Source organism: Sciurus vulgaris, assembly GCF_902686455.1.
Source record: "Sciurus vulgaris genome assembly, chromosome: 2".
Taxonomy (NCBI): Eukaryota; Metazoa; Chordata; class Mammalia; order Rodentia; family Sciuridae; genus Sciurus; species Sciurus vulgaris.
The window spans coordinates 183,037,249-183,060,758 of record NC_136462.1 but is presented as its reverse complement, the minus strand read 5'-3'; the positions used below and the strand labels follow the sequence as shown (position 1 = coordinate 183,060,758).

The window sequence follows — 23,510 nt, the reverse complement described above, 5'->3', positions numbered from 1 at the left end:
TACTCTTAAAAAGGTAAAGGCATAAAAAAAAAATTCTAGGGTGGAGTCCTTTTTGCTTGCCTTTTTCTTTCTTTTTTTTTTTTTTTTGGTGGGGGGTGTGGGTGGGTTGGTTCTGGGATCTAGAGAGCAGCTTCAAGGACCATACTAAAATGGGCTCAGCAAGGAAGTCTTTCCCACCTCTCCTATCCTGAGGCCTAAAAAGCAACTCCAATTTCTTCTTTACTTCTTTGGCTTTGGTTGGATGGAACATATTAAAAAAGGAAAAGAAAATAAGAGATCTTTTGTATACTTTAAAATAAAATAAAAAGGCAAAAATCTCTAAGCAATAACTTTTAAGTAATCAATAAGTACTCAATTCTATTAATAGCTAAGATTTATTGAGTGTTTACTACATGAAAGGCATTGGCTCTGTAAGGACAATCTCATTTAATCTTCATGAGATTTCTGTAAAGTCGGGCTAATTCAGATGAGGAAATTAAAGATTAGAGAGTTTAAGCTGCTTACTCAAGATTAGATCACTACTAAATGATGGTCAGAATTCAAGCTCAGGCACTCAAAACCCACCTGCTTAGGAGCCTTGTCATATAGCTTTGCGCCAGCACTCACTCTGCACCAAGCAGCACTGTAATTGCCATGGAGACCTAGGAAGCTTGGTAGTCATCTGTACTGTTTACTAAGTACTTCTCATTCTCCTGCACATGGGGTAGAATCCTACCCATGGAGTCAGGGAGGGTCATGTGACTCTCTTTGGTCAATGAATGTGAGCAGAAGTGAACTCTGCTGCTTCCGGGTGGAAGCTTTGAGTCCATAAGTGATTCTTTTCCTCTGACATGGACAGGGACAATGCACAGGCTGAGGCATGTCCCTTTAGCCAAGGTCTCAGAGGAAGGACAACATGAAGCAGAGTCTCCAACTGACTCACTAAAGACACAGTGTGGACAAAAAGTAAACCTTTGTTTTAAGCCACTGAGATCTGGAGTTTGTGATAAGCACAAATCAGTCCATCCCAGCTCCTAGTTTCTGAATTCTATATCTCCTTTATAAACATTTCCACAAAGAGCTACACAAGAAACTTAAAAATTAGATTGAAATAAACATAAGTATCCAGAAGTGACAGGAAACATGTTAAAAGTCTATTTGTGGAAATTTTTTGACTTAAAATCTAAGTGAATGTGTAAATTAGACAAACCCAAGGCACTTTTATGTGCAAACATATCTGTGAGTCTTCCAAATATTTGATAGGTTTGAGTGTAACAGTTAAGGAAATCCTTGCCAGTTCCACGGTCTAAGTCAGGATCAAGGAACAAAGAGGGCTGGGCAAATAAGTGAAGGACAGCTGCAGCATTTTCCTAAAATGCCTTATCGAGGCATAACAGTCTCAAATCAAGGGCAAAGAAGAAAATTTAAAAAGGGATAAAGATAGCTATCAATTAATTCTTTTGAACAGTTTTCCCTCCTGCCTTCATAATAACTGTTTTGTGACAAGAGCCTCAATTATTAGGTTGAAGGGGGTGTTCTGTTTTGCTTTAAAAAACTGAATGTAAAACATGTATCACAGAAGCTGTAAAGATATTACCATCTACTTTTGAATATGTAGCCAGTTATCCGTTGGATTTTATTTAGCAGCACTGGCTGTCATTAAGCCTAGGAAGTGGTGATATGGCAGAGGAAGGGGCCAGAGTCGGCCATCAGGTTGAACAGTCCTCCCAGGGAGAGAGCTCACAGGCCTCTACCTCATTCTTGGGGTTCTCTAAAACAGCCTCCCAACTCACAGGGCTCAGAGCTTTGCAGCACGAAGCTCAGCAGAGAGGAAAGGAAAAGTCAAGCATTTCCATTTGAAGACGGATGAAGAGTCAAGCAAAAAACAGCCAAAGAGCTCTAATTAGGTTACCAGTTTTGGGCAAGACAGTCGCGGAGACCACTTTCGCCCTCCCTCCTCCCATCCTAGTGAAGCACCTAGGCACAGGGGATGGAGAGGGAAGGGAACATGCATTTCCTGTCCCATGTGTGAACCATAACTGTGACCCAGTGCTGCTTTAATGGAGGGGCATACAAAGTGCTATGGAAGCACGGGAGAAGGACCCAAGCCTGCCTGGGGGTGAGCCCGACTGGAAAGTAGAAAGCAGTGGATAGTAGGAAGACTGGAGGAGCATAGGCAGAGAGAGGGAGGAAATAAACAATACTCCGTACTATAAAAATAACGTTTTCACAGTTAATTACCCTACAATCTTCATCAACGTTAACCAGATAATTCCCTCTTCATCTTGTGAATCATCCTCTTAAGGACTCATTCACTGAATCTGTAAGTGTGATCATGAAATCATCATCTCACCTAAATGCCCATAAATAGGAGACTAGTTAAATAATGGTAATGCACTCTAGGAATTACTGTGGAGCAGTTAAAAGAACAAGGCAGATGCCTATGGACAGTTAGGGAGCTGTTACCTCTTGCTTTTGATTACACAACCTGTCTAGTAGCAGAATTCTATTTAGCATCACTGCCTGTCACTGAGTCTAGGTAACAGGGTGAATTATGGCAGGAGTGTCAGTGGGTGAAGCATGGTGTAGCCCTCGAGTTAACAGACCCTCCCCAAGGGTAAGTCGGGAACCTTGACTTTGTGACAAAAGTGAAGAATTCAGTTCTTTATGGAAGAAAGGACGCACCCATGTTCACTATTACATGCATCCTTTTGTTAAAAAGTACACAGGAAACTGTTAGAATGGACTCCACTAAGGAAAACTGAATTGACAGGATGGCAGCAAGCCCTTATATTTCATTATATACCTTTCTGCACCTTGAAAAAAATTTAACCACTTGTATATTTTACTCCTGTTTTGAAAATATAGGGATTGCCTAGGCAATGAGACTGTAGATCACATATTGTCTTCCAAATATACTCTTCTGTATTAAAAAAGTATCGCCCAGTAAATGTGCTGTTACAATTGCTTTTCCTTTAGGCAGATGGATACACAAAAACAGTTGTTCGAAGAACTGCATTAAGCTCCTCGGTGTATCCTAATCACAGTGAAAAGGAGGCCATTAACTTTTGGGTTTTCATTAGACTCCTATCTACTTTCAGTACTAACACAGCCACCAAGGCCTGCTAATTGACTCTGTGTGTGTGTTTTCCTAAAGACACGGTGACCATTCCTAGACTATACAGACACATAGCACAAGCACTGAACTGGAGTCATCTGGGGTTTATTCTCACTCCAGTTTTAAAAGGTTCCCTAAGTAACGGCTTTCTTTGCTGCAGAGAAACACTGTAGGGCTGTTTGTGAAAAGGAAACAGTTTAAAACAAATCCTTCTGCTCCTAAAATCTCACTACAACCAGATCTCTGGAAACAAATGAAAAATGTTTTTATGCCACTCTTAAAGCAAACCGAGCAATAAAAGTCATCATAACTTCTTTCTTTTTTTTCCCTTTCTTGGATTGAACCCAAGGGTGCTTTACCACTGAGCTTCTCACACCTTTTTATAGTTTAGTTTGAGGCAGGGTCTTACTAAGTTTTGCAGGTTGGCCTTTAACTTGCAATCCTCTTGGCTCAGCTTCCCCAAATAGCTGGGATTACAGGCAAGTGCCAATATACCTGGCTCATCATAACTTTTTCAAAGGTCTGTCTTAAAAGAGTTCAGTTTAATTCAGGTGTGGTGGCGCATGCCTATAATCCCAGTGACTTGGGAGGCTGAGGCAGGAGAATCACAAGTTCAAAGCCAGCCTCAGCAACTTAGCAAGGATCTAAGCAATTTAGTGAGACCCTGTCTTAAAAAATTATAAAGGGTTGGGGATATGGCTCAGTGGTTAAGCACCCCTGAGTTCAATCCCCAGTCCCTCCTCCCCCAAATAAAGAGTTCAGTGTAGAGGCAGGTGTGGTGTACACACCTGTAATACCAGCTACTCAGGAGACAGAGGCAGGAGGAGAGCAAATTCGAGGTCAGTTCTGGCAACTTAGCAAGAACCTGTCTCGAAATTTAAAAATAATAATGGCTGTGAGTGTGGCTCGGTGGTGAAGCACCCCTGGGTTAAATCCCCAGTACTCACCCCCCACAGAGTTCAGTGTAGGATCCTTGGCAGGATCCCTGTTGGTTAGTTGCTTCCTCCTTCAAACCCAGACTGCAGGATTAGTTTTCCTAAAAGGCAAAAGACTTATTTCTCCACTTTAAATGCTGCTAAGCCTGCTTCACGTGGGATCACACTAGTCCTTTCTTTATCATATATGCCATGCATATCTCAAAAAATGTTTTAACCCCAGGAATTACAGTCTTTCTGCTCAGAGTAAGAAACCTGGGTTTAGCTTATTACTGTCAAAAATGATGGTGCATTAGGAGCAATTAATGCTAATGAAAGCTTCCAAACCCACGCTTCCCCTGACAGTCCATGTCAATGAGTGCCATTACAGCCTTCCCCACCAAACCACCATTAATGCACTCGGACCAACGTCAGGCATCTCTAGGGAGAGCAAACAGGACCCACTGACTCACTGAGGCTCTAAATGTGACTATTACAAAATTATAAAGTAAACTTGCAAATATGGCAGGGTCAGGAGGGTGCGTGTGCACATGTGGGGGGGCACGTATACACACACACACACACACACACACACACACACACACACACACAAGCTCTAATGTGATAGAGGGGGAGAAAGATTTTGTAATGCTTACTCTGTCACTGGAAAGGAAAAGGGCAGCAAATGGCCTTGATAAGGGCCTATTATCACTGCATGAACAACAGCCATTATCCATCTCTCTGCTATTTTGTACTTAGATAATTTTCCCAACAACCACAGAAACACTTGGACAAACACCAGATTTGATGTTACAAAAAGCCAAGCTGTTACAGTAATCAAGCAGTGTGGTATTGGCAGAAGGACAAAAATACAGATTAATGGGATAGAATTTTGAGTCAAGAAATTAACCCTTATGTTTATGGTCAATGGAGTTCTGACAAGAACACAGACAATCCAGTGTGAGCTGATGTGGTGGGCACTCGCCTGTAATCCCACCTACCTGGGAGGCTGAGGCAGGAAGATTGCACATTCCAGGCAGGCCTGGGCAATTTAGTGAGACCATGTCTCAAAATTTAAAAAAAAAGCGGGGGGATGGTGCCAGAGACATAGCCTGGGTTTAATACTCAGTACCACCAAAAATCAGTAGGGAAAGAACAGCCTTCAACACATGGGGCTGAGACAACATGCAGAAGGAGGCTGGACCCCTATCACACACAAAAATTAACTTAAAATAGATCAGAAACCTAAGGGTAAGAGCAAAAACTAGAAACTCTTATAACCACCTTGGTGTAGGCAATGGTTTCTTAAAAATATCACTGAATAGGGCTGGGGAGATGGCTCAGCTGGTAGAGTGCTTGCTTCGCAAGTGCAAGGCCCTGAGTTCGATCCCCAGTACTGCAAAAAAAAAAAAAAAAAAAAAAAAAAAAAAAAAAAAAATCACTGAATGCACACGCAACAAAAGAAAAAATAATCTTTTGTCTCAGAACTAAAACCTTGAGGGCTGGGGTTGTGGCTCAGTGGCAGAGCGCTTGTAATCTCAGCTACTGGGGAGGATATGGCAGGAAGATCACAAGTTTGAGGCCAGCCTGGGCAACTTAGCATGACCCTGTCTCAAAATAAAAAACAAAAAGAAGGGTGACTGGGGTTGTGGCTCAGTGGTGAGCGCTTGCCTAGCACATGTGAGGCCCTGGGTTCCGATCAGCAGCGCCACATACAAATAAACAAATAAATAAGATAAAACCTTTTAGAAAGGGCTGGGGATGTAGCTTAATGTTAGTGCACCCCTGGGCTTAATCCCTAGTACCAAAAGGAAAACAAAACAAAATGCTTTGTACTTCAAAAGACAATATTAAGAAAGTAAAAAGACAACCTCCTCTGAGAAAATATTTATAAACCATATATCTGATAAGAACCGGTAGCCAGAATGTATAAAGAACTCACATAGGTCAACGATAGACTAAATAAAAGGAAATAAGAGGTAGAGATTGGGAAAAAAGAAATAAAAAGGCTGAAATAGTTATTTTTAAAAAATGAACAAATGATCCAAATAGATATTTTTCCAAAGAAGATACAGAACTGATCAACAGTACACAAAAAGATGCTCAACATCATTAGCTGTCAGGGATGTGCAAGCCAAAACCACAACAAGACACCTCTTCACCCCTGCTAGGATGGTTATAATCAAACGACAGACAATAACAGGTGTTAAAGATGCAGAGAAATTACAAGCTTCACAAACACCTGGGAGGAATGTAAAATGAGACAGCTATTTTGAAAAACACCTTATTATTTTCTCTAAAAAGTGACAATGACCATATGACCCAGAAATTCTATTCCTAAACATGTGCCTCCAAGAATTGAAAACAAGTGTTCAAACAAAAACTTATACACAAATGGCTATAGCAATATTATTCATGAGAGCCCCAAAGTGGAAATACCCTTTCTCAGCACATGTGAGACCCTGGATTCAATTCCTAGCGTCAGATAGACACATGCAAAAGTGGAGAGAAGTTCAAATATCCAACAGCTGATGAATGGATCAACAAAATTTGATATAGTCACACAATGGAATATTATTCAGTCATAAAAAAGAACAAAGAACTGAAACATGCTACAACATGAATGGGAAAACAAGCCAGACATAAAAGGCAATATATTATATGATTCCTTTTATATGAAATGTCCTGAACAAGGAAACCATAGAGATGAAGGGTAAATTAAGAGAGAATGCATAGGAACTGCTAACAGATGGTGGGGTTGCTTTTTAGGGTGATAAAACAGTTCTAGAATTAGATTTTGGTCAGGGTGGCACAACTCTGTGAATATATTAAAAACACTGAATCGCATACTTTGAAAGGGTAAATTTTATGGCATGTAAGTTATCTCAATAAAGCTGTATTTAATAAATAAACAATAAAAGCCAATATTTACCCCTGGAAGTCCATTCTAAGGACCATGGAACATGGAAAAACATCTTTAGACCACTGCATCCTTTTCTTCTTCTAACACGCAAACTAAACAATAAAGTAAGATTCAGTCTCTACCAACAGGGAGTCCCAGCCCAGTGAAACAGCAAAAGCACACAACCAAGGATGGTCAGACCCACAACAAGCACAACCACAGTGGTGTAAACTCCAGGTAAGACCATAGACTTTAAGGAGACTCAAACCCTAAACATAAGGAGAAAAAATGCCTTAGAGAAAACAGAAAACAACCAGAGGACTTTCTTTTTTTTTTTTTGGGGGGGGGTGTGGGGATTGAACCCAGGGCCTTGTGCTTACAAGGCAAGCACTCTACTGACTGGGCTATCTCCCCAGCCCCCAGAGGACTTTCTTGACCTTGAGGTAGCAAAGAAAAATTTTTAAAAACTTATTTTTAGTTGTGAATGGATCTTTTATTTTATTTATTTATGTGGTGCTGAGGATCAAACCCAGGGCCTCACACATGCCAGGCAAGTGCTCTACCACTGAGCCACACAGCTCCAGCTCCGCAAAGAAATTTTTAAAGATACTGAAAACAAAACCACCTTCGGAACAGACTTCTAAGTTATGCTTCATTAAAATTAACTTTTGTGGATCAAAAGACACCATAAAGTAATGTCAGAAGACAGCAGATACTCATAATTAAGGATGAGTATCTAGAATATATATCACTCTTAAAAAGCAATGATAAAAAGACTAACAAACGAAAAGAAAAAGATGTATTATGACTTAGAAGAAAAGAACCTAAATGGACAATGAAAACAAGAATGTTCAACTTCACTAGAAATCAAGGAGAAACATTAAAACCAGTCAGGCATGGTGGTGCATGCCTGTGATTCCAGCAGCTCAGGAGGATCGAGAGTTCAAAGCCAGCCTTAGCAACTTAGCAGGACTCTAAGCAACTCAACAAGACACTGTCTCTAAATAAAATATGAAAAAGGGCTAGGGATGTGGCTCAGTGGTTAAGTGCCCCTAGGTTCAATCCCAGGTACCAAAAAAAAAACAAAAACAAAAACAAAAACAAAAACAAAAAACAAAGAAGATACCATTTCATAGCCATCAGATTTTTAAAAACTGATAATACCAACTATTGCTAAGACTATGAAGACAAAAAGAGCAATTTGGCAATACCTAACAAAAAAACAACAAAAGACTCTTGGAAAAAACATTCAGAGTGGGGATGAATAGGTCTTGGGGAAACCAACTAGAATTTAGAGTTGAAAAGAAAGGAAGTAGGTAGGAGTGACCGGGAGGAAGAAGCCTGTCACTGAAGCTGGACAAGGGCTTCCAAGATGAGGCAGGTGGAAGGAAGAGGTGCAGGGGGGAAAAGAGCTCTCTTTAATGTATGAGGTTGCAAGTAAGATCTCTTAATGCAGAACACTCACACTCAAAGAATCTGGATTTTAAAGGTTCAAGGCAAACACTAAAGTAGTTCCATTCAGACTGAGTGCTAGTGAGTGGGCTAGGATCGTCGAATGTCTCAGGCCCAAAAGGTCAGACATGAGGCAATGACAAGAATTCCAGAAAACATCTCCCTTCCTGCCAAGTTTTAAAACAAGTGCTTAATCTACCTGTGTTAAGTAATGTCTTATTTTTGAAAAGGTCAAAACTGCCTATTCTTTTCATTAAAAGAAAGTGTCAAAGGAGCCATGCTGAGGAGCTCTTCGAAATGCCAAACTAGCAACAAAATAAATGACAGTAATGGATCCTAACCTCGATGGGCAAAATATATACCCACAATGTAAACAAGTTAAATAAACTACACATTACAAATATAGTAAATTATATTTATTATAAATAGTTGCATAAATAAACAAAAGGGACAGTTTTTCTTATAGTATAACTCCAATAAATAAATGCAGAAAGAATAAAAGGAAAAATTGCCTTCTGACAAACACAATGAAAACTGCTAATGATAAGATCATCAGGATATTTGCAGTGTCAAAGTATCATCCAAGACATGTCATTACAAAGCAGAAAGCAACGTTAGTTGAGAAACCTAGCACACACCACCTTACCCAAAGATCCAGGTTAACAAGATCAGTAAGGAGACATAGCAACACCATATACTTCTTGTTCTTGTTTTTGTTGTTGTTTGTTTGTTTGTTTTGGTGCTGGCACTGAACACAGTGCTTTGTGCATGCACAGCACATACTCTATACCATCTCCAGCCTCCAAGATGTATACCCCCTGATATGATAAACTGAGAAGGACACAAGGTTGCTTTTGGAGTATTCTCGCCAAAAACACATAACCTGAATTCAATCATGAGGAAACATCAAACTCCAATTGAAGGACATTCTACAAAGTAATTGGCCAGGACTCTTCAAGAGTCAAGGTCATGAAAAAAAAGCAATATCTTAAACTAGAAGAGACTGAAGGGAAGTGACAGCTAAAGAAATATGTGACTCTGGATTGAATCCTGCACCAGAATAGGGACACTAGAGGGACAGTGGCAAAATATGTATTAATGTCTATAGATTAGTTAATAGTATTGTGTCAATGTAATTTCCTGATACTGACAATTCTATTATAGTTTCTTATGATGTTAATATTTGGGTTAGCTGAATGAAGTATATTTATAGAGAGAGGCATTCTACATTTAACATTCTTAATTTGCATATTAAGAATGAAATTATTTCAAAATTGTAGTCTTTTTCTTTTCTTTTTTTTTTTCTTTTTTTTTTTTGGTGGTGTTGAGGATTGAAGCCAGAGTCTTGTGCTTGGGAAGCAAGCACTCCACCAACTGAGCTATCTTCCCAGCCCTGAAATTATTTCAAAATGAAAAATAAAAAAAATCAATTAAAAGAAGAAAAATGAGTGGAAAATGACATCTGAATTAAAAAGAACACAAACAACACACATTTAATATCTCAGGGAAGACACAGTACCACACCAAGGTTATTATTCAACAAAGCAGAAAAACATGAAGATATCTTCGAGCAGATGCAGCAATGACAGTAGCAGAAACACTGAGAAACGACAGGCGCAAAGGGTGGAAGAGGAAGGAAAAGGGACATCCCAGAAAGGAAACGCGGACTGCTGTGGCACACGCCACAGACCAGTTACTCAGAGGCCGAGGCAGGAAGGATGGCCTGAGTCCAGGAGTTTGAGGCCAGCCTGGGTGACACGGTGAGACCATATCTCAAAAACAGATAAAGAAATAGGCCACAGGCTGGCTCTATGTTCACCAGGATGCACAAAACTGATAGCATGTGGGGATCCACCCATCCATAATCCAGATGACCTGGGACAAGTTAATCTACCCCCTTGAGCCTCATGTACAAAATGAAGACGAACCGCCCATCTCTCAGGGTTGCTGCAAGAGTGAAGTAACGCAAGCAGAAGCACAGAGGACTAAGCTTCTCAGGTGACAGGTGTTCACTAAAGGGTTCCTGCTGATGATTCTCAGAGTAGGAAAGGATTCAACCACTCCACAGTTTAAGAAGGCAGGAAAACGTGTAATTCAGCTTCAGTAATTTCACACCTACAACTGTAAATGGAAAGCCACAGGGCCTGCGGGTGCTAACTTCAATTAGCTGGGGAAGCACCAACATGAAATACCCCATTCCCACACAGCATCAGATAAATGAGAACTAGCTTTGTCTTTAAAGCTACTTGGGTCTTCAACCCAGCTGGAGTTAGCTACACCTCTGAAACACAGTTCATCATGAAGGGTCACAGATTTCCTTCTAGCCTTTTACAGACAGCCACATTACAGAGTCACATATGTGTCATGTGATGCTTTGCATCACCTAGTCAGCACCAAGCACTTTTCTAAACCTAACAAACAAAACACCTTAAGATTATTTATGTATCAACAGCATTATGGGTGATTTTATTTTCTACTTCCTAGATTTTACCTAAGTCAGTAATGCAGGGATTGAAGGTGTGCCTCAGCAGACATGTATGAGGCTCTGGGGTTCAATCCTCAGCATAGGAAAGAAAAAACAGTCATGTAAAATTATAATGGAAAATAACTAACAAGAACAACAACAACAAAAAACTTGCTCTGATCAAATTCCTGATGTTTTGCTTTGGCTAGGTCTACCAAACAACGTAATTCAAACCCCCTCCTCTCTTAACAGTCACGTGAGCACAGTCCCAAAGAGAAGTCAACAAACACACCAGATGGTAATGCTGTGCGCCTGGTCAATCTTTGGCTGTACTAAAATAGCAAGGGGGGGGTGACAAGAAAAGCACCTACCTCAACAGTGTTTGCAACGTAACGGTTGTCACCTTCAACCTTGACGAAGAAGTCATAATAACCACTGGAAAATTTGACATTCACAAAGTTCAGTTCAAAAACATCCCTGTTAAGAACGACAGCAGGGTTAGAAGAACTCACATGGCAAAATCACGAACACGACAAAAAGGGGCTACTAAGGGTCTCCTTGAGACAGTTCAGGGCTACCCCACGCCTCTTCACCTTCCCACTCATCCTGGGCAACCTGCTCACTCACAGATGACAGTGTGTGGAAAATGGAAAAACTATTTACCATCACCTCTTCTCCCAAGTTCCTGAAGTTTGTTTCCTTTGCGCCACCACCGCTTCTAAAATCCTTCCTCCCTCTGGTAGCATCACACAATTTAATGCAAAACAGGTAAGTCTACTACATGACCCCAATTATGTTTTCTTTGTTTGTTTTTGCAGTATTGAGGCCCCAACCCAGAGCCTCAAGTTTGCTAGATGAGTTCTCTACCATTGAGCTTCATCCCCAGCCCCAATTATGTTTAACAACAAACAAATAAAACTTTATGAGGGGACTGGGGTTGTAGCTCAGTGGTAGAGCCCTTGTTTAGCACATGTGAGGTACTGGGTTCAGTCATCAGCACCACATAAAAATCAATAAAAAAAAATAAAGGTATTGTGTCTATCTACAACTAAAAATATATATATTAGAAAAAAAAATGAGGAAACAATCCAAAATGTTCAAAGATGTTAGCATGCAATAGTACAACTGTGGGTAACTTGCTGGCATTATGTCTATATTTTCATGTTCTTGAATTTCCCCAAAAGGATATATGTATAGCTCTTATAAAAAATATAAATAATTTTTGTTTTTATTTTTTTGGTACTGGGGATTGAACCCAGAGGACTGAGTCATATTCCCAGCTCTTTTTATTTTTTAAAATTTTATTATTTATTTATTTATTTGCGGTGCTAGGGATTGAACTCAGGGTCTCATGCTTGCAAGGCAAGCACTCTACCAACTGAGCCATATCCCCAGCCCCAGATCTTTTTATTTTTAAAGACAGGTTCTCACTAAGTTATTTAGAGCCTCAATAAGTTACTGAGGCTGACCTCAAAACTTGGGATCCTCCTGCCTCAGCCTCCTGAGCTGCTAGAATTACAAGTTTGTGTCACTGTACCCAGCTATGAATTACTTCTGTTTTAAAGAGAAAAAAAGTAGAGAATTCCTAACTGCATAGAAAATCTCAACGTCTTTTACTAGTTCACTGATCATTCCTAAAAATGATTTTGCTTCTTATTTTCACATTGTCTAAAAAAATGCATTTTCACTTTAATATTCTAACCTCCTATTCTCAAGTACTTACTAATTTAATACTTAACAAAGTTTCATACAAAAATGGACCCTTGGGCTGGGGCTGTAGCTCAGTGGCAGAGCGCTTGCCTAGCATGTATGCAGCACTGGGTTTGATCCTTAGCACCACATAAAATTAAACAAATAAAATAAAAAGTATGCTTGTCATCTACAAAAAACAAATCTTTTTTTTTTTTTTAAAAGGGAACCCTTCATTTTTAAGTTTATATAGCAATAATATGCAGTCATTACAAATGAGTATAGGATACTTAATCCTGTGGACATGTTCATGTTATATACTGTAACAGAGAAAGTAAAATCCTAATTTAATTTTAAGTATATATTTATATGCATAGAAAAAAGTCCGACAAAAAAGACTATAAAATGTTGGCAATAGTTATCCCTGGGTGGTACAATTGTGGGTGACTCATACACTTTTTTTTTCTGATTACTCTTATAAACATTCAGTACCCACACATCAGGAAAAAAATAAAATTTTAAAATAGTCATTTACACCATAATGACAAGACAGTCAACTAGAAATCAGGAAACAGTAAAATCAAAATTGTTTTAGTTTTTAAAATCCTTTTCTTATATTGAACTACAAGATTTTATCAAATTTAGGCAAATTCAATCTTGTGATCTTGGTAATATCCTTATTAATCTGTTACACTAGCTGCAGGCTAACTTCCCAAAACAAATAAGCTGATGCCCTACATAAATATTTATGCTCAGGACTTACCCTACAAGGGTGAAAAACGTCCTTTGGAGGACAATGGCTCTGGAAGCAACAGACTTGGCATGTTCTAGCTTAACAGTGGCCTGAGTCAGAGGCTGCGACAGAACATTGGTGACTTGCAACTGGAAATAAATAAGCAAATAAATAAACAAACAGCAACAAACACTGAGGAGTACAGAATTTTGCTTCAAGATTGCTTTATCTATAGGAAGCAAGCTCTGCAGATGAATGTCTCACTTCAGGAATCTTCCCTGACCTTTGGTCTGCTACCTATTAGAGATCAAATACAGTAAAAACATGATCCAGTCAGGAATGGGATGGATTAGAGAATGCTAGAACTGGGCAAGACGACCTTGCCCAACTCTCTCAGTTTTCAGAGAAGGAAACTAGACCCAGGGAAAGAAAAGACAAATTTCAAATTGGTTCCAAATTAGTTATATTTCCTTTCTAATCTCCTATTCTATCCACTCTATTATAGGATCTTTAAAATATATATATTTTTCTAACTGATATATATCATATATGTGCATATATACATACACACATATATACACATATACACACAAATGTATATGTGTACGTATCAAGAAAAATATTTTAGGTAGGGATCAGCAATGGTAAAATTGAAGAAACATGGGCAACACTAAACACTATCATTTGCTGAAAGCCAACTATATGGCAGATACTAGTCTAGGACCTTAACATGTAAACTCTCGACAATTGAATTTGATTGGTAGTATGATTCCTGTGTTACAGATGAAGAACCTGAGGCTTAGGGATGTGATCAGTTAAGTTGTTTAAGCCAGGACTCACACTCCAATCTCATTCACCTTCAGCACCAATACTTTTTCCTTGTTGTTCTCCTAGCCACAACACCCCCTCCAATAAACTACGTTAATAAAGTTATTTCTTATCACACTGTTGAGGGGATATGAGTTATATGCAGAGTGAGGACAGACAATTTTGAAATAGAGGGTGTTTCTTCAGGAGACTATCTGTAGAGGTCGCCAAAGAACTCATGGGACATACAGGACTATCCTACACGGAAGAACCCCAATATTTAGACATAAACAAAATGCTAATTTCTGTAAAGATCTTATTTTATCTGTGGTTTCCAAACAACAGCAACAAATGCTTTGTTTGAAGTGAAATTGCTAGGTGTATTCAAGATCTGTGCGTTTGTTCTGTTTAGAGATTAGCACAAAAGATTAATACTGATGCTGCCAGGAGCAGTGGTGCGCGCCCGTAATCCCAGCAGCTCAGGAGGCTGAGGCAGGAGGATCTCAAATTCCAAGCCAGCCTCAGCACCTCTCAAGGTGCTAAGCAACTCCGTGAGACCCTGTATCTAAATAAAACACAAAAAAGAGCTGGGGATGTGGCTCAGTGGCCAAGTGCCCCCGAGTTCAATCCCTGATACAAAAAAGAAAAAAAAGAGAGAGAAAGATTAATACTGAGGAGGGAGAGGGAATACTATGCTAGAAGAGGCAAAGAGACCCTCCATTAGCACAGAAGAGGCCTATGCTTATTTTAACAACAGTGAACACCAGAATTACTTGGGAATTAAAACAGCTATCTTATAACAATGTATCTGGAAAATTCTGGCACTGGGAAATGTATTTTAGAAGCAAGACTTCTCTTTATATCTGGAGTCAAGGGTCCAGAAATGCAATTTTCTTATACTTAATTTATTGAAAGCCTGTACTATTTAAAATCTTCTAGGGAAACAAATGTTTTGTGATAGATTGGCAAGGTTCTATTACTAGGTCCCCAGGGGTCATGACCCATTTCTAGGCTAAGGGAAATGAGCCTTGCCTTATTTTCCATGGGTATGTCCTCACAGGGGCTACAACTGGCTTTCTGAAAGCTCTACACTAGAAATGGCACCAGAGTAGCACATCTTGGCATGGGGTCATACCCGCAGGATAGCCTGTTCGTGAGTGGCAGAAGCAGGGCCCTCAGGCACAACCACAACTGGTACATGGTAGCGATTCTGGGAGAGTGCAGCAGCAGCACAGGCCACACTGAAAGCTTCTGAGAGTGACTCGAAGTTCTTCCTGCTAAAGACTGTGTTCATCAGTTGGATGACCTGGTCCTGAGAGGAAAGGGAAAGGCAGTTCAGATCTCTCCCTGCAGGAAATAGCCTCTCCTTCCTCCCCACAAGATTTTAGTCATTTCTTATGTGTCAGGCATTCACATGAAAGTGCATCCAACTATTAAGCCAAAGCAGTAGGGGAGAAAGCAAATATGCTGATTTAAACTTAAAACCCTAAATTCCCCCCTGCCCCCCAGGGCAAAGAACCAAACTCAGGGCCTTGAGCATGCTAGGCAAGCACCCTGCAACTGAGCTAAGTTCCCAACCCGTTTAGTTTAATTTTTTTCCTATCTTCTATTATAAACTGAAATTGATGCATTTATTTATCAATCCTTTAATGAATATTACTATATAAACACAAAGTACTTCCAGATAACTCCTGAGATATGCAAGTATACTATAAAATTTATATTAACAGTAACTATTTGTTAAATGCCCACATGTGCCAGGCATTATGATGAAGCACTACATGAAGTCTTGGGAAAAACCCTGAAAGGGATATTATCAATGTTTTCCAAATGAGGACACTAAGGCTAAAGCAGGTTAAGTAACTGTGACAAGTTATAACAGAAAAAAGGAAAAAAATAAAAAGGGAAGGAAGAAGGAAGAAAGGATGGAAACAAATACCAAGACCAACACTCTAAAGCAGGCTTGTCTCCAGAGTCCTGCCACAAGAAAATCTGTACTTTGCTGATTTCCATTTCCCTCCCAGCTCAACTCCCTCCCCTTCAAACCAACCTCTAAGCAGCAAATTAGGGTTAAGTCTGTTTCAGAAGACCAAACTTTATAGCAAAATGTACAGTAGAAAGAAACTAAAATAACTCTCCATTAAGTACTAATGGGCTGCTTAAAGGAGAAAACTAAAAGCAATTTTTAAAACAAATGGAACCCAAAAAGCATGATTAGAATTCTGCAGGTTGTTTGCTTAGGAGGAAACATTTTCCACTTCAATCAGTTTTGTTTTTTTACATCTACCATCTAACAAAAGAGCTCCCTTGTTCCTGACAGTGTTATTCACAGTCGACATGAAATAATTTTCTTTAATTGTACCAATTACATTTTTCCATACTAGGCTATTGACATGTTAAAATGGGTGACTATTCACTAGAATTGTTGTGTCAAAAGCAGTGACAGCAAAATTACTCCAGCAACCTGGCTAGTAGAAGTTTGGAAATAAAGCAAGAAAAAGTTTCAGTTGTATATGTAGAATGTCACCAATTCATCTGCATTACTATGTATAGAATCCCCCCAGAATTTGCATCTTAAGACCTTGCTTTCCTGCCCTTTTACATATAACTGGAATTAAAAAGGAGTGTGATACTTCACACTTAGGAGGAAGGAACTGAAACACTAAGAATGTAAATACATGAATGAACTATTAGATCATATCCTCTGGAGAAAATATGAAATTAATTCAAATTATCCAAGAAATATTCACTGTTTACTTAAAAGAAACTTGCCACAAAACTCAATAACATATAAAAAAAAAATGGAAGTTCTAGCTTCAAACCCAAACCACTTCTCTGAAAATTTAAATAACGGCAGTTATATTTAAGTACTTAAGATTAAGGGTTGGTAACCTCACACACAAGTGGTACAAAAAAAGGTCCTACTCAAAAAGATTTTCCACATACATTCCAACTAAAGGCTTGTTCAGCTTAACAAGCTTCTGGGAGGTGGGGTGGGGGGAGAATGAACTCTTGAAGCATCTGGTAGACACACATGAGCCATGTCAATCAGCCAAGATTAGCTCAGATTTGGTCACCGCCAAGTAGGAGGGGAGAGAAGAGAACAGTTTTGAAGTCCAGGGTACTTCTCAGAGGAAGATTTGCAGGGGTGGCCAAAGTGGAAAGCATTCAGGAGACAAGCTGGAAGGGGTTATCAGGAGGAAAAGGAAGGTGAGGCAAGTGCAGCATGCTTGGCCTTCTTGCCACTACTTCATGACAGGTGTGTATACCATTTAAAGCAGGTGTGACAACTTGTTTACATGTCTGTCACACTGAAAACCAGTTTCTTAGTTCAGGCATCCGTCTTTCTATTTCTCATCCTTAACGCCCCAAGGTGTCATCTGAATATTCCTCTCTGAGAACATCTATCCTTAGCAGCTCAAGTTGACAATGCCATTTGTTTCAAGCCTGAAATTGGCACCTCCTTAATGGATGGCGCAGTCCCCACGTGGTCCATGAGCTTGTAGGTGGCAGCAACAAATAACGCTGTGGTTTCCAGTCCTTCTTCAAACTGGAGATACACACCTCCCAGTTCATCCAGGCGAGCAACGAGGTCCTGTGGCAACAAAATGGAAGCTTATCGGAAGCCAAGTAATCTCAGAGATGAAAAACACAAACCACTGTCACCCCAGTGCAGATGGCTTTGAGAAATCTTTCCTTCTAAATCTGAAGACCACCTCAGTCACTTAATATCTCATCAGAAACGGTGCTTAGGCAGAGGGTCAGATCTATCATAGGGCCACTTGCACAGGATGGCGTCTTTGGCAGCTCTGAGAGTGCGCCTTCCCTGCCCCTGTACTCCTGCCCAAGCCCGGGAGGTGTGGTACTGATGACACCAGCCACTCTGGGCAGAAGGCCAGCAGGCGAGGCTGCAGTGCACCCAGGAAGCATTCCCACAGAGATGAATTCCATGGCCACCCATCCACCCACAACAACCTGTGAAGCACAGAACTTCCCTTTCTTGGTCAAGGCTCCCAATGAGACCTGCTGCTCTCCTGGGCAACACATCTAGGCTGTTAATATGCCTGTGAAGCACCCAGTCAGACAGTGCCAGTAATAAAAGTCATTGCTGCCTCTGCAGTCCAGGAGGGAGGGCCCTAGGAGCAAGACATTCTTACCAGAGCACACAATAATAAAAACCATAGTGGTCACTTACTGTACGAGGCTCTATTTTTTTTTTTTTCTTTCAATACTGGGGATTGAACACAGGGCTACTCTAGCACTAAGCTACATCTTCAACCCCTTTTATTTTTATATTTTTAAATGTTGATACAGGATCTCACTAAGTTGCCAGGTCAACCTTGAAATTATAGTCCTCCTGCCTCAGCCTCCCAAGTAACTGGGATTACAGGTGTGCTACATGCCTGGCTGTATGAGACTCTTTAGAATCTCACCTGTTCCTGCAACGACCACATATAGAAAGGAAGCTCAGAGCTATTAAACAACTTGCCATAGATTACAAAGTGGTAAGCGGTAGGAAAAAAGAATTTGAATTTTAGGTTTGCTGGGCTCCAAAACCTGGGACTATTAGATTATCTCCACAAAAGGCTAGAAAAAACAATTTGTTACCTCCTTTTGGTGTAACTATATCAGCTTAACAAATATTCCCTTGGACATACTGCTCCAATACGAATAACATAAGCGTGCCATAGATTTAAAACGTAAGTGGCTATAACAAACCAGGCATGTATATGTGCAAAATTCTTTTTGGAAAGGGTGTCAAAGACAGGAGCCATTTGGAAAAACAGTTCTGACCTCAATCTCTTCCACAATGTTCCTCAGGTCAGCTTGCTGGGACAGATAGGATGCTGTCTGCAGAGCCTGGATTGTTCTGGAAGGTAAAGAATAGAACACTAAAATTAGCTAAGTTTATAAGGGATATCTCTTAGGGAGACCAGCACTCGACCAAGGTGTATCTGGCATCCGCAGTGTTGTACACGGCCCAAACTGACTGTCTGTTAAATCTTTTACTCTTCCTACTCAAGACCAAAGAAAGATTGTGGAATCTACTTGTGACTGTTGAGTAGAATCTGGGTCAACTATTCTGAAACAAGAATAATGCAAACTAAAGATACATTCAGTAAATATGTGCTAAAAGGTTAACACTTGTGCTATCATCATCCTGCTGGGAGACCCAAATGCCACTAATCCCTCAGGCATTAAATAAGAGCAAAGGCACAAAAGATCTGTTCCTATACTCGAGTTCATTCTTATTTTCTTTTTCTACCATTTATTTTTTATTATAAAAGTATGTTATTTGTCAAAAATTCAAACAACACATTACAAAAAAGTTAAAATTCCTGTAACAGCTACCTTTAAAAGATAACTATTCCCCAATTTAGTTTTAATAATTTATGTATGCATTATTCCTTATGAATACATATAAATATACCTCATTCTTATTAACAATAATATTATGGTTTAGAAATGAGGCATCCTCCCCACCCAAAAAACTTATGTGTCAATGCAGGTGGTAAAATAATGAGATTGTGGGACAGGTAACCCAATTGGTGGATTACTGGGTGGTAACTGTAGGCAGGTGGAGCATGGAGGAAGTAGGTCACTGCAAGAATGCCCTGGGATCATAGATTTTTGCCCCTGGCTCCTTGTGCTCTCTCTCTGCTTCCCACCTGTCATGAGCTAGGAAGCTTTCCTCTGCCACACCCTTCAATCATGACCACACCCTTCCATCTATCTCACCTCAGGTTCAGAGTAATGGAGTAGCTGACCACGGACTGAACCTCCAAAACCTTGAGCCCAAATAACCTTTCCTCCTCTAAACTGTTATTATCAGGTATTTTGGTCACAGCGATGAAAAGCTGATTAACACAATAACACAACACAGCATTATATTGCCTAACATACCATAATTCACTCACTTAATTTCCAATTGATAAGTTTTTTTTTTTTTTTTTTGTACCAAGGATTGAACCCAGGATTTTTTTGTACCAAGCATTGATTAACTACTGAACCACATCCTCAGTCCTTTTTTTTGTTTATTTTGAGGTTTTGCTAAGTGCTTAGGACCTCTTTAAGTTGCTGAGGCTAACTTTGAACTCTCGATTCTCCTGCCTCAGCCTCCCAAGCTGCTGGGATTACAGGTGTATGCCACCATGCCTGGCTTGATGTTTTTTAAACTAAGTCTCTTAATTCATAACTTTTATTCACACATAAATATTAAAAATTTATTGTGGTCAAATTCACATAACAAAATTAACCATTTAAAGTGAATAACTCAGTGGAACTCGCAACATTCACAGTATTACATAACTACTACCTCTGTCTAGATCCAAACATTTCTATCTGTCCAACAATAAAACCCTATCATTAAGCAACTTTCCAGTTCTGGCTTCTCCAGACTCTGGCAACCTCTAGCCTATGCTGTCTCTATGAATTTACCTATTCTGGATATTTCAGACAAATGGTATCATACAAATATGTGACCTTTTATGTCTGATGTCTTTGCTCAGTGTGTTTTTGAGGTCTATCCATGTTGTAGCAAGCGTCAGTGCCTCACTCTTTTTTATGGCTTATTCATATATTTTTGTTGATTTGTGAGTATATTCCTGGAAGATAAACTTTCTTAGGTGGAAGGTGACAGGTGTATATACATGATTTTTTATTATACTATTCTCTTCATACAAATAGTTGGAAAACATAAATGGAGCTTCCAGGGTCAAAGGAGGAAAGCTGAGGCCCCCTGGTGGTCAGACAGAGAGCTGCTCAAGTCCTAGTTCCCGAGAAGACCATCCCCGTGCAAACCCTCACTTATCAAGTCAACTTGTCAGAGAAGGTAGAGGGAGAATCTGTCTACTTATGTCAAGATCGTAACAATTTAGATTTCCTCTACAGAAAACTAATTCTATTAGGATGACAGGTAGGGAAACAGGAGTCACAGTTCAGAGAGAAGCCCCATGAGCATTCAACGACCCCTATGGGATACTTGCTATAATGCACTTGAGAAAATGAAACCTGAATTTCTGAACAGGATAAAAATCCCACATCTGCCTATATAAATGCTGAGCTAAGAAAAGGCTGTTAAGATAGCCTAGAAAGAATTATCAATTAAGAACTTATCATTTTTCTCTTCTTTGGAATGACTGACTACCATGCTGGTAACAATCTTGGAAGTTTTAAAATAAAATTAATACACTTAGCTTTAGAAAACTTTTGTCACTGGTTTTAATTACTTATTCCCCAACCCACAATTTCTTTCTCTCTAGAGCACTATATTCAAACACTAAGAAAGCAGATTCTGTCTTGCTAATATACAGCAGATGACTCAGAAATTGGTTTTTAAGAGACATCTATTCAGATGGCTCATTCAAACCTATAAATATTTTCTCTTTCAGGTCAAATTTATGAACATATAGTTCCTAGAATAACTTCACTTAAATATAGAAGGCCCAAAGAGTTCTAATTTATATTAGATTTTCCTAAATAGGGCAAATAAACAGTAATCAATATAAACGGATCCAACCAGTTTAATCTTCATAATAACCCCATGAAGTAGATACGATTCTCTGGGTTTTACTTGTGAAAGTACTGAGGATTAGGTTTATGGGCGTTAAACAGCCCACTTGTGATGAAAGAGGTATAGAGTAGAAGGGTCTGGATTTGAACAAGTTCTATTTGATCCAAAGCATATGTTCTTTCTTCCTATAAACTTTCTACAAAACAGAACATATACAAAAGAATAGTTTCAGCCTTTGTGAACTGTTTAAATTTTTTTTTAGCTGTAGATGGACACAATACTTTTATTTTTATGTGGTGTTGAGGATCGAACCCAGTGCCTCCCATATGCTAGGTGAGCACTCTACCACTAAGCCACAGTTGCAACCACCTTTATTAAATCTTTATTGGGCACATTCAACATGCCAGGTTCTATGAGCACTGCAAATAAAGAAGGCTAAGACCTAAAATAGAAAGAGTTATAATACGACCAAGGAAGCAGCCAGGTCCCTCAGAAGGAAATGCTCTAGGGAAGGAACTCTGCTTCCTGCATGCCACCAAAAACAGGCACAAGGTCAGGCTCTTCACATCCATCATCTCATTTGATCCCAACATCTGCTCTGTGATGTAAAGATTCCTGGTCTTTTGTTACAGATAAGGCTCAAGGGAACTTAGTAACTTGCCCAAAGTATCACAGCAAGGAAGGAACACAACTGGTGTTCAAATGCAAGTCTGCCTGACTCTAAAGGAAATGTCTTCCCTTGTACTTCTTCCTATTCTAGGTTTTTTTTTTTTTTGGGGTGCTGGGGATCGAACCCAGGGCCTTGTGCTTACAAGGCAAGCACTCTACCGACTGAGCTATCTCCCCAGCCCCAATTCTAGGTTTTTTGAGGAAGGAGATTTCCCTTTTTGCTTGGAGGAAATGAGATTTTTTTTTTTTTTTTTAATAAGGTGGTGGCATCAGAGTAAGGGACTGACTATAACAACATGACATGAGATGGCAGTAAATGGGGGAGCACTCTACCAAAAGGAATTATGAGCAGTGATCAAAATGTGTGGCCTGAAATCAGAGGACCACAAGGGCCAAGCATCAGGCAAAGTGTGTATAAAATACCAGCCCAGGAAAGTATCAGCCTGAAGCCACTGAGTACTGACCATGTGAATGTGAATGGAATGTGGGAGTGACAGAGAATGCCAACAGACTGCCAACTCGGTCCTCAACAAAGCTTCAAGTTTAGAGACAATCTGGTTGTTAGCAAAAACTCTGGGAAATAATTTCGCTGTCCTGAAAGTGAGAACTGGTGTCACCAACCTCTTCCTATACAATTAACAGGACACCAGGCACTCCATACACTCTTTTGGGGTTGCCATTAAATGGGACACATAGAAAACAACAAAATATTGTTTTAAATGAGAAGTTGAGTCAGAGAAAAAAATTACACATCATTACTTTTAAGTTTAACAAATATCTTGAAGTCAGTGACCAGATACTATTTTAATAAACATGAGAGTGGCTCCAAGTACTTTTCCTATGAGGGGCTTCCTCCTCACCTTTGCTCTTGCAGAGTAGCAGAGTCTGAGTTCCTAGAGTACTCAACCCTATGCACACTGCAGGTGCCATCTCTCAAAGCTTCAAAGGTCACCTACCACAAGCCCAGCTGTCTCCCAGAGCTCCCACTGCCAATATCTCCTGTGCCCTGGCTGAAGCCCAAGAGAAGATTTCTGAGCTCAATGGCTCATTCTCAGTTTCTACCTGACTAACCCAAAGAGCAGGCAGTGTCTCTGTGTAGTAGTGGGTTTATGCTCTGGCTCAGTTCTTGCCTTCTGCCTGAGCAGTGTGCACAAGACCATATCTTCGTTAGCTCCACCAAGGACAGGCACCCGATTGCTTAATTCAGCGTTGTGTCTGACATGTATAGCAGAACACAAGGCACAGAGCAGGTGCCCAGGAAATATCTGTT

General features: G+C 39.8%; 1 protein-coding gene and 1 long non-coding RNA gene across 3 annotated transcripts in view; both read right to left on the bottom strand.

Annotated features, from left to right (window-relative positions):
- Positions 1–23,510, bottom strand: part of RPN2 (ribophorin II) — a 56,910-nt gene that overhangs the window by 16,104 nt on the left and 17,296 nt on the right. For both annotated transcript variants that reach the window (XM_079128208.1, XM_079128209.1), the window contains exons 5-9: positions 18,853–18,928; positions 17,519–17,653; positions 15,194–15,370; positions 13,282–13,400; positions 11,201–11,306 (exon numbers count right to left, since the gene is read on the bottom strand). In XM_079128208.1, coding sequence (XP_078984334.1) covers positions 11,201–11,306; positions 13,282–13,400; positions 15,194–15,370; positions 17,519–17,653; positions 18,853–18,928 — 613 coding nt within the window. The remainder of the gene's footprint in view (positions 1–11,200; positions 11,307–13,281; positions 13,401–15,193; positions 15,371–17,518; positions 17,654–18,852; positions 18,929–23,510) is intronic.
- On the bottom strand, positions 62–5,040 carry LOC306654623. Its single transcript, XR_013762006.1, has 2 exons — positions 4,045–5,040; positions 62–3,962 (listed from the first exon to the last, which is right to left on the bottom strand). It is a non-coding gene; the product is annotated as an uncharacterized lncRNA (long non-coding RNA).